At 39.9% G+C, this 12,198-nt stretch overlaps 1 protein-coding gene across 3 annotated transcripts in view; it reads left to right on the forward strand.

Annotated features, from left to right (window-relative positions):
* OCA2 (OCA2 melanosomal transmembrane protein) overlaps nucleotides 1-12,198 on the forward strand; it is a 351,992-nt gene that overhangs the window by 249,919 nt on the left and 89,875 nt on the right. For all 3 annotated transcript variants that reach the window (XM_065580822.1, XM_065580824.1, XM_065580823.1), the window contains 3 exons: nucleotides 757-884; nucleotides 7,839-7,898; nucleotides 8,518-8,622. In XM_065580822.1, the coding sequence (XP_065436894.1) occupies nucleotides 757-884; nucleotides 7,839-7,898; nucleotides 8,518-8,622 (293 nt within the window). The remainder of the gene's footprint in view (nucleotides 1-756; nucleotides 885-7,838; nucleotides 7,899-8,517; nucleotides 8,623-12,198) is intronic.

Here is a 12,198-nt window from a genome sequence, read left to right on the forward strand (position 1 = left end):
GTATTAATGTATGCTGTGTTATTTTAGTCATGATAGTCCCAAGATATTAGACATAGAAGGTGGGTGAGGTAATCTCTTTTACTGGACTACTGTTGGTGAGAAAGCTTGAAAGTTTGTCTCTCTCTCAAACAGAAGTTGGTCCAGTAAAAGAGATTACCTCACCCACTTTGTCTGTCTAACTGTATTAACATCTACATACAGTATATATGTAAATGTCGGTACAGGAATACTCCATGTATACATAGTTTATCACTGTTTTTAAGAGAGAACCCCCTATCCTGGAATAGCCTTCCTTTCCTCAGTTTATCCTTTAGCCAAAATATCCTGTATGAGGAGGACTGGACAGAGAATGCCTTTCAGTGCCTACCCTAATCAGATGGAATTTTATTTGTGAAGCAAACTCAGTGGATTTTTCAGCAGCACAAGATGCTTCCTGTTGCTAAAGCCTGAACATACTTGTTGATTCCTCAGCACTCCCAGAAACTGCTGGCCCCAACAGCATAAGATTGTTAATCAAACGTGGATCTCCTCCTACATTTGTACAAGGTTTCTATTTCTACATAAATCTAGAACATATTCTTGTAAAAGAGATTTGTGAAATTTCGTTGCTACACAGTCAGCACAAAAAATAGGTCAGAAAATGTTTAAATGAAAAATGTGTTACTGTATATTTTATGTCCTTAGAAAAATAAATGTGCATCTTAGACAAATCTAGAAAATGTAACAAATACTCCCTGTTCTCCTTTTTTAATGCAGGGTGGATTGCAATGTTGGGAGCTATTTGGCTACTAGTGTTAGCTGACATCCATGATTTTGAGATGATACTAAACAGAGTGGAATGGGCAACACTTCTTTTCTTTGCAGCACTGTTTGTTCTAATGGAGGTAAGAAGAATTAAGACAAAAATGCACTTAGTCCTCTTTATTTTTAACCAGTGATTTCTATAATCTGGACAGTTAGAATTGCAAGAAGAACTCGAATAATGGGGGCAAGCATCATCCTGAATAGAGGGCTCACACAAGAAGGGGGTGAAAGCTCTGTAATATTTCTGTTAATAGTTTAGTTATAATAACAGAGAACAGAATTATGGAATGGGGAGAGCTGCTCTGGAGTGAAGTCTCACTTTTCATTATAACCTGGATTTTGTCCTCTTCCCCTTTCTCTTCCATAATTTCTAATAAGGAGAGGGTTAGTTTAAAACTTGACATGTGCATTCCATGTGACCAGACAATTATTTTTTAACCAAGTTTAAAGTTATTTAGACAAGCCATAGAAAAAACAGAAGTTAGTCGTAGTTTGAAGAAATCTCACTTTTCCCCATATCCTGACTACAAAATGGCTCATCTGAGAGGCTTCAAATGAGATCTGTTTGAAAACTGTTTGTGTGATCTAGCACACAAGACCAAATTTCAAATACAGAAAATCATCATTAAAACATTGAGTGCAAGTGAGGCTTGAATAGTTTAATTCGTTGTTTGTGCATTCAATTTCTGAATGGCTGGTTGATTCAATCACGTTTGAGTCACTATTTCAGAATGTTGATGTGAAATTTTTGTTTTGGTTTGGCACAAATGTTTGGAGAATGGGTGATCTTCGTATGAATACCCGCATTCACATGCAAACAAGGTGCATGCACAAGAATGCTCAGTATTCACTAGTCATTATTCTGTTATAAAAGTTTCAATCTTCCAATCGTGGTGCAGAAATAAGGCCATGATCTGACTTAGGTGAACAGTCTCACACCGTGAATAGTCAAAAAGAGCAGTTTATAAACAACTCATAATTTGAAATTTGTTTGCATAGTCAAATAACTATAAATAGCAAATAGATGTAAAAAGAACAGGAGTACTTGTGGCACCTTAGAGACTAACAAATTTATTAGAGCATAAGCTTTCGTGGACTGCAGCCCACTTCTTTGGATGCATATAGAATGGAACATATATTGAGGAGATATATATACACACCTACAGAGAGCATGAACAGGTGGGAGTTGTCTTACCAACTCTGAGAAGCCAATTAAGTAAGAGAAAAAAACTTTTGAAGTGATAATCAAGATAGCCCAGTACAGACAGTTTGATAAGAAGTGTGAGAATACTTACAAGGGGAGATAGATTCAATGTTTGTAATGGCTCAGCCATTCCCAGTCCTTATTCAATCCTGAGTTGAATGTATCTAGTTTGCATATCAATTCCAGCTCAGCAGTCTCTCGTTGGAGTCTGTTTTTGAAGTTTTTCTGTGGTAAGATAGCCACCCGCAGGTCTGTCATTGAATGACCAGACAGGTTAAAGTGTTCTCCCACTGGTTTTTGAGTATTATGATTCCTGATGTCAGATTTGTGTCCATTAATTCTTTTGCGTAGAGACTGTCCGGTTTGGCCAATGTACATGGCAGAGGGACATTGCTGGCACATGATGGCATATATCACATTGGTAGATGTGCAGGTGAACGAGCCCCTGATGGTATGGCTGATGTGATTAGGTCCTATGATAATGTCACTTGAATAGATATGTGGACAGAGTTGGCATCGGGCTTTGTTACAAGGATAGGTTCGTGGGTCAGTGGTTTTGTTCAGTGATGTGTGGTTGCTGGTGAGTATTTGCTTTAGGTTGGGGGGGTTGTCTGTAAGTGAGGACAGGTCTGCCTCCCAAGATCTGTGAGAGACTCCAAGGAGAGACTGCTGAGCTGGAATTGATATGCAAACTAATACAATCAACTCAGGATTGAATAAGGACTGGGAATGGCTGAGCCATTACAAACATTGAATCTATCTCCCCTTGTAAGTATTCTCACACTTCTTATCAAACTGTCTGTACTGGGCTATCTTGATTATCACTTCAAAAGTTTTTTCTCTTACTTAATTGGCCTCTCAGAGTTGGTAAGACAACTCCCACCTGTTCATGCTCTCTGTAGGTATGTATATATATCTCCTCAATATATATTCCACTCTATATGCATCCGAAGAAGTGGGTTGCAGTCCACGAAAGCTTATGCTCTAATAAATTTGTTAGTCTCTAAGGTGCCACAAGTACTCCTGTTCTTTTTGCGGATACAGACTAACACGGCTGCTACTCTGAAACCAGCAAATAGATGTGTATATCTGAATTTATTTATGAACAATTCATCAACAGAAAAATGGGCTACATTTGCAGCAGATATTTGTCATGAATAAGTCAGCTAGTTCTGTTTAATATACCAAATAAGGAGTTCAAAGCCTAGTAAACTGAAAGATTATTGGAGGCTCTGATCATCGGAAAGGTTGCGATCAGCTGAAAGGAGTTCAGAACACCACTCGTTCATCTATTGTGACCTAGTGCCACCCGTTCAAATACATTCTCACACATGCAGTTTCTAATGCTATCCTGAAATATGTTAGGCAGGACTGGGAATCCCTGCTGAAGTCACCATAGTTTTATGGTGCTAGCATTTTATGTAAGTCACATTCTCTGATCTACTGTTTTAGCTTGAGTTTAGATGTTTTTATTTGAGCACTGTGTGGCTATAATGTAATGTAGTAAACCATGTTGAAAGCAGTTTTGCCATTTACTGAAATCTTGCAGTTCCTATTGATATAATCCCCTGAACTTGTTTTTATAGTTTCTCTAGTCACTGGTGGGTATTGGAAGAATGGTTAACAAAACAATATTTCTTCAGGCTCTCTGGAGCCATACTATCATTAATTTATGAAACAAACTGGGACAGATGAAATGCTCCTTGGAAAAGTGGCAACCACTTTTAAACTCTTCCACTTACAAAAATTGGGAAGAAAGCTTTGTTGCTGATAGCTAAATGCTGAGAAGTTTATTTTTGAAATGGGTATTATTGGAGTGTAGACGTGTAGGCTTGCGTGGCCACCCCTCACTGTCAATCTCCGAGGGGGGGCATGCCTCTTCGCTGTCACGCACCTGCAATGGCAGTCTGTATAAGGGGAAATTAGCTGTTTCTAGGACTCAAAACCTCAGACAGGGTAGAGCAGTGAACAGTTCAGAGGCCCAGGCCCTGGGGCATGGCATGGCACCAAGTACAGTCTAGGGGGCTCTGGCAAGGGGTGAGCGCCCCAGCAAGCGCAGGTCTCCTGACCTAAGGAGCGTGGAGTATGGCCACCCCAGGGGAGGAGTAGCAGGGGGGACGTGGGCCCTTTCCAACTCCGAGCCTAGGGCCCTAACAGTGGCAGAGTGGTCTTCCACTGGGTCAGCGGGGATCCTGACCATAACACGCTGACCTAATCTCTGGCAGTGCTGCAGCCAGACTTGGGTCGGCTGCCCCTGGGGCACTTCCTATACTCCCCCTTGGGTGTACCTTCCAAGGGTCATCGTCCATCTCCCCAGGGTACACTGCAAGCGGCAGTCCCAGCAACTCCTCAGCGTCCAGCGTGTCTGGACATATGGGTAGCTCAGAGCCCTCCTTGGGACAGCAGAAGTCTTCTGCAGGCTCCTGCATCTACGGTGGGGAAAACGTGTCCATCTCCTTTGTCAGCTGCCTCCCAACTGAGCTACAGAGCCCACCTTTTATACTTTCTGTTCCTGTCCTGCCCCTCTGTTTCTGGTGTGGAGAGCGTGGCCTTCCTGGTTCTGCCCAGCTGGGGGCAGCTGGCTGCCCGTCACTGGCAATCTCTGAGGGCGGCCATACCTCTTCGCTACATGGAGGAAAAGCTCAAATGTCATTAATGTTGTTGCTACTCTGTACATTTTGTTAAAAATATGAAACTTTTAAAGGGGCACGCAAGTAGAAACCAAATTTAGATATGTTTAAAAAACGAATACAAATGTTTAATAGTTTTGAATTTTCCAGTAAAAGAGACTTTTCTTTAGATTAAACATTCCCTTCTGGTGTTTGTAGAGTGTACAGAGGAATTTAACTGAAAGATGTAGTCATCTGTTTTCTGGGTACTGCAACATTAAATGCAGAAGCGATTCTTCCCTCTTCCAGGGTCAGCAGTGAGGTAGCTGCCATTTTGTTTTTCATTTCAAATGCAGAACATTATATAGGAATCACTGTGCATCCTCTCCTTTCCCCTGCTTCCCTCTGTATTTATTCTCTTTTTCTAAAGTAAAAGTAGTCTAGACTAAAAGTACAATTTTTCCCTTTGTACATGTGTAATTAATGTACAGCACAGTATTGCTCTAGATATTCTAACTCATCTTTAACACAAGGGACTTACTAGGTAGGACACTACAATTATCCTCAATTCTTTTTCAAGAGTGCCATTATATCTTGATCTTCCACCAGGGATGACACCAAAGATAGACCTAAAAACTGAAAAACAGTTCCCCTGTCATTGCAGTGTCATTCTCCCTAGTACCACAAAAAAACATGGACATTAAGTTTGAGCCTAACTTCATATTTGGAATTTGAAATTTAAACCTCCTGGCCCAGAAGGAGACACTGCTGGCAGCTGAACCACACTAATATCTCTGGCTCAGCTGTGTTACAGCAGGTGCAGCACTTTTTTGTAGCCTTCCGCTCTGACAGTGCTGTGTTTGACTCCCAGTTGCTCATATTCAAAGCTATGATGAATATTCTCCATGCTGATTCAATAGGGGAATGGAGAGAGTAAAATAAAAGGTTAGAGGTACTCAGACTGAGGGTTTTGTTTCGTTTGAGAGAATTGATTGTTCTTTCAGGGTCATCTCAATTGTATGTGTCCTGTGCCTCTCATATCACTGTCATGTGGTGCCTGCTCTCTTTCCCCTGTGACCTTCCTGTACTCTTTTCGTTCAATAACCCACCTGAGCAGCTGGAGTTTGAGGGTGTAGTAGGAAATGTACCTGAAGAAGCTTCAGATGACTGCTCCATTGTTGCTTAGTGTAGCACAGGAAAACAATTATAAGAGGCTAGGCTCTTTGGCGCTGCCAGCAATTCTCAGAAGCTATGAAAATGTAGGAAATTTGTATCTGTAACAGACAGGCCATCAGCATTAGGTAACAAAATTTGTATTAATAGAGCTTCTGAGCCTTGGGATGGGATACTCAAAAGTGCGCCCCAATCCCATTCTGGACATGCTGGAAAGGGAGGTGACAAGTCAGGGGTCTGCTTCATTATGCAGACTGTCCACAGTGGCATAAGTTAGAGGAGTCCCAGGACTGTTCTGAATTATGCTAGGACCAGGCCAGTGCAGAATCAGGGACCCATAACTTTCTCTTCAATGCCCGCCCTCCTCTTCTGTGCTGAGCAGAGCTAAGAGGTGAGAACTGAGCTTAGGGTCTGGGAAAAGGGGAAGAGTTTGGGGAAAGCTGAAGATAGGAGTTGGCCTCTAATAAAAAACTGGAAACTAAACATTCAGTGTGATGACCTGTGCACATCCCTAACTAAGATCTAGGCAATAGAGAATGAAGTTTAGAACACTGATTTTATTTGTTTTGAGTTATTAGTATTCTCCCGTGGTGGGGTTCAAATTTCTCCACCTCTGCCATAGAATATGTGGTTCAATAGTCTGGTCTGGACTGATGGAGTAAATAAAGAACAAGGGTGGGTTTTTTTCCCTTTAACATTTACATTCAGATCTAGGGTATAACGTAGCCACTTTGTGCTGTGCTGCCAGCATAATCTTGATCCAGGGCTGGTGGACCCTTGGAGGATAACTATAATGCAAGAGAGATGGGATTCCTCTGCTGCCACAGAACCAGGGTAGAAGTTCCCACGCCACCCTCCCTACACCAATATAGTGGTATGGGCAGGGCATCCCTATGCTGCATCTGTGATAAATGAAAGGAGGGGGGGTAGCTCTCTTTTATGGACACCCAGCCAGTTAGCTATAAATCCCTCTTGGTATTTGTGCACGTTGTTTAATTAGCTGATGGCAGCAGCTGATTTCCTTTGTTTTCTTTCTCAGCTCTTCCCTCTTGAGGGGGGGAGGAGGGGGAAGGTGAAAGGGCTTGAGGGTACCCCCACAGGAAGGAATTTCCAAGTGTGCCTTCCTGGGTTCTCAAAGCGGTTTTTGCACTTGGGTGATGGCAGCATCTACCCATCCAAGGTCAGAAAAAACCTATAACCTTGGGAGTTTAATACAAGCCTGGAGTGGCCAGTTTTAATTTTTAGAATCCTTGCGGGCCCCCACCTTCTGCACTCGAAGTGCTAGAGTGGGAAATCAGCCTTGACAGCATCAATATTTGGATGTGGTTTCATCCCTTGAAACTGTTAGCAGCCAGTGTAAATTAGAGCAGCCCTACATGCAACAGGCCTTGGACTGGAAAAATGCAAAGGTGAACTTCATGTAACTTTGCATCTCCATATGCTACCTCCCTGACTTGCACTATGTGTTTCTTGGCAGTAGCTGAGAATGTGACCATTAATTGGTTTTTGTTTTTTGGGTTCTGAGTCCAGCTATTTTACAGAAAATCTTTCTTTTTCATTTTTCTTTTTCTTTCTTTCCCCTCTTTTCTTTCTTTGCTGGGAATAAGGAACAAACTTCAGCCTGAACTGTCCAAAGTTTGGAATATTTGCTGTAGGTTCTTGGTTCATATCTATCTAGGGTTTCTTTAGGTTTAAAATAATTTGCACTCAAGTATTCAAACAAAATGCATCCACTCCAGAAGAAGGGAAACTTTAAACCTCAGAGTGGTGTTGTTAATGGAGATGAGATGTCTGTGCCCTACATTCCCTTTAGAGAATCTGGTTGACATTTCAAATGCAACAAAATTCCACAAATAATGTGGCTCTGTTGACATTTCTACTGTTCTCAGTAGCTTGCCCAGCTGTAATGTGTACCTTACATAGGGTGAATATTGACACATTTTTGAGAGAAAATACCTGTTGGCTTTGTTTTAATTCACTTTAAAGTATTTGTTTCAACTGCATATTTGCTCACGTACTATTGGTTGATCTAAATTTCTCTCTTTTAGGCTTTGGCTCATCTTCATTTAATAGATTATATAGGAGAACAGACAGCTTTGTTAATAAAGGTACATTTCAATGTTTACAGTTATTTCATTCCCAAGCTAGAGAAATATTTGTATGGCTTTAATAAATAGACTGACTAATCATTGCATATTGAAGGCTATGTGAAGGGTTGTAGTTCTGCATCAGATGTGCAATGGGTGCATTTCATCCTTCAGTGTGAATGGTCTTCAATATACATCGTGTATACCTCTCCAAAGCCAGAATATATGATCTTATCTGAATAGTACGTCTTTTCTGTAGTTTTAATTCATAAAACAAGGTGGGGGAGATAATGTACAGAGGAAAAAAAAAGCTGTATAATTATAGCTGCACAGGACATTTCTTGTATGAAACATAAACGTGATTGTTAGAAATGTCACTTGCTGCATGCCTCCTTTCCCGCGGTTCTGTTGAATCAGTAGAATTGCTGTGTATAAATCCTTCAGTTATTTCTTTTTAAAAATTTATTTTATATTCATATCACCTTTTTAAAAATGAGTGTGTTGATGATTTAGTGAAGAATCTGTACAATGATGCCATTAGTAGCACGCAGACATATCAAGTTATTGCTAGAGCTGAAAAAAAAATGTCGGCTAGCTTTCAGTTTAAATGGAGTTGTAACTTCATTTTTTTTAATACCAGGTGGTTCCCGAGGATCAACGCCTAGCAGTTGCTATCATTTTAGTACTCTGGGTCTCTGCTCTGGCATCCTCCCTAATTGACAACATTCCATTCACAGCTACAATGGTATGTCTCTCTTCAGCAGTTGCATTTCTTCCTTCCATTATGTGCAGTGAGTCCAACTATTTGATAACAAGCTTGCTTTGTGAGACCTTAACTGTGTTACAATTCCCCCCACCTCTTAGAGGCAGTGAATATTATTACTGGGCTTATTCATCCCATTTAGGCATTTCAGTGGCAATTTGAACAAGCAAATATCAGATTTGCAAATGCCATTATGATGATTAAGTATTAAATTAAGTGCTCCATTGTACTTGCATTTTTGCACTGGCCCTGGGCTTCTGGCCTTTTAAGTATCTGGCTCTCAAATCTTCTTCTTCTCGCATTAAATCCATAGTGTCAGTTCATAATAATTCATAATGACAATGAATAGTCATTGGGCCAAGGAAAGAGTGAGAACTACTCTATAAAAACTGGTGCTTAGGGCACTAACCTAGAATTTGAGAGACCCAAGATGAAGTCCCTGCGCCAATGCCCATTTAATTATTTATATAAAAAAGGAACAGCTTCAACAGGAGAGAATCGGAAAGGCCCAATCCAGTAGAGGAGGAAAAGGCAGTCTGCATTTGCAACCTTTAGCCCAGTGGTAAGGGCATTCTCTGCAATGTGGGAAACTGAAGTTCAAAGCCCTTCTCTGTATCAGGCAGAGAGGGGAAGTGAACTTGGGTCTCCCACATGCCAGTTGAGTGCTCTAACCATTGGGGCTAATCAGTTTGAGCTGAATAGGAACAAAGAACTGGAGCCACACAAGAACAAAACAAAAAACGGATTAAGAGAATTTATGGAATCTCTCCATTGCCTAACAAATATGATTGATTCTAAATACAAGGGTCCGTGGTCGAGCTGAAAACAAGAAGAGGAGGCTGAAATTTGACTGATGGATTGTAATCCTAAAAGTCTTTTGTTCACTTGAAGCATTTAAAATTGAAGATCCAGATTTCTACCCCAAATCTACATTTAAAAAGATGATGATGTCACAGTTAATTTAATTAAAATGATGGAAAATTGTGGAAGTAAAATCGGACAGCTGAATTCAGCATTTTGTCAATGTTTTAGAAACATACACTTCTGTCCATCCAGCTCAGCAATAAAGTGTGTTTTCAACACATTCCAATAAGTTTGGTCTAAACTTTGTAATAGTTACGTGTTGTTAGAAAAAGAGCAACAAGAAGAAAACTCCACAATAAGTTGGTTCAGTGGTTTTCAAACTGGAGTACATGAGCTCTTAACAAGGGGGTACATAAGAAAAATCCTGTAGTGGCATATTTTATTTAGTGAAACTTGGCAATAAATCATAGGTATATTATGAACCTACCTCAGATGGCAGTACACAGTAGATTACATTATTTGGAAAGAGTTATGCAGCCTAAAAAAATTGAAAATCACTGTATCTATATGTATCTAAGGGCAGATACAAAAGAGTAGGGCCTACTAGTTCAGAAAGTGGATACTCAATTATTGTATCTCTTGTGTTTTATGTACAGAACTGTAAACTTTTCATGCTGGACAATATGTCTGGCTGTTTATGCTTGCCGAATGCATATGGTTAATCACATAGTATTGTTTTGTTTCATTCCACAAAAATATTCTTGATTTTTTTCAATGCCCCTGTTCTCCTTACCGTGTGTGTGTTGAATATACTCACAACAATCCAGCTTAAATGCTTTATTTTTTCATTTTAAATGCCTGCTGTCTTAGCACTGTTAATTCAGTAGCCAGGGAGTTTTCCCCTAAAAATGTTAGGTGATATAATGGTAATAAAAATCATGTTCCTTATTTTAATTGATTTGTTTTATAAGCTGCATATGTTGAGCCATCTGTTTATATATATTTTTTCTTTTATTACCAGGGACTAAAAATGTAGCCATAATAAATCCTAGTTTTAGTTGACTTTTAATACTATTTTCTCAATATACTGTAATAAATAATTTCTATTAACCACATTGCTGGCAAGGTGACTGAAACTTGACAATTCATTGTTAGAAACCAGACTGATTTTGACCTGCAACTATTTATCTCTAAAACTGACAGGTGCTTTTCATTTTCAGTGCTGTATTTTTCATAGGTATCTAATGCCCTCAATGTCACTTTAATTTTTGGATCTCCCTTTGTCTTCTACTTTACCAGAGTGTTCTGTACAAGCTTCAGTATTCCAGTCCACTGGTAAAAGTGTAAGACTGGACCCTAGCAATCTGCAGAGACAGACTGTCCTTAATGAGACATCAATGGTTTTGAGAACTACAGCTACATTTTCCCATGAATACACATTTTGAACAGCGTGTGCAGTTTTCATTCCAAACAAACACTTTTCTAGTGTGTAATTCTTAGAAAAATATGTACCAAGAATTTAACATGGTATAAAATTAAGGTTTAAAGAAAACCCGTGAATAAAGAACACACAATTATCAAGTATGTGCAGGCCAGCTTGTGTGTGTCCTTATGCAAGTGCACAGGAGAGATGTGACATGGTACCTTCCACCCTCCCTTCTGTCCCTATGCTGGCATTGGGCACAGACCTGTGGGGTAGCTGAAGACACTCTTCCTGGATAGTACTGGCAGTGTTTCTAGCTTCAGCAGTGGGAAGAGAGAGAGGGACTCTATTACTACCGATCAGAACTGGGCCAGCTGGGAGAGGAATGCCCATCACTCCCTTTCAAAGGGTGATTGAAATGCTGTTGCTGCAGCAGTATGAGCTACCTTGAGTAGAAAAAGGAATTCTGTCTGAGTGAGCTGCAGCACGTTTCTTCCTCTCTGCCAATATTCTTCATGGCTTAATAGCCACAATGTAATGCATTATCTATATATGTGCTTCAAGGAGAGCTTTCCCCATTACAACCTAGCTTTTCCTTCTCCTTGATCCTACATGTGTGACTGTTTTTTTTTTTTTTCATAAAAATGAATTCTGTACCAATCATCATTGTTTTACACTGTGAGATGAAATTGAAGATTGTGTCTGTTAAGATCAAGCTCCTGCTTAAAAATTATCTTTAGTAATTAGGAAACTTGATAAGAAAATTGTATGAAAAAATGTTACCAAATTTTTAAAATATGCCCTGTTTTGAGTATGCCCACTTTGTGATATTTTTGTTTACAAATGATGTAAAACAAAGGATGATCAAGGAAATGGAGGGCCTATTTCACTCAAGGAGACTAAGAGAAGTTGATTTGTTTAGCCTAGCAAAACAAAGGCTGAGTGGGGGCATGATGGCTTTCTATAAATACATCAGGGGAGTAAACACCAGGAACTGTGAAAAGCTATTTAAGTTAAAGGACAATGTTGGCACAAGAACAAATGGGAATGAACTGGCCATGAACAAATTCAGGGTAGAAATTAGAAGACGATTTCTAACCATCAGTGGAGTGTGGTTCTGGAACAATCTCCTAATAAGAATAGTGGAGATGAATAACCTAATTAGTTGTAAAATGCAGCTTTGCTAAGTTTATGAATGGGATTATATGATGGAGTTGCCTGCAATAGCATGGACTGGACTCAATGATTTGGGAGATCCCTTTCAATCCTATGTGTGAGTCACATACCAAAATCAATTTCCATATAATTTGCTGAGTGCCCTCCATTCCAAT

This window comes from Chrysemys picta, chromosome 1, assembly GCF_011386835.1.
Source record: "Chrysemys picta bellii isolate R12L10 chromosome 1, ASM1138683v2, whole genome shotgun sequence".
Taxonomy (NCBI): domain Eukaryota; kingdom Metazoa; phylum Chordata; order Testudines; family Emydidae; genus Chrysemys; species Chrysemys picta.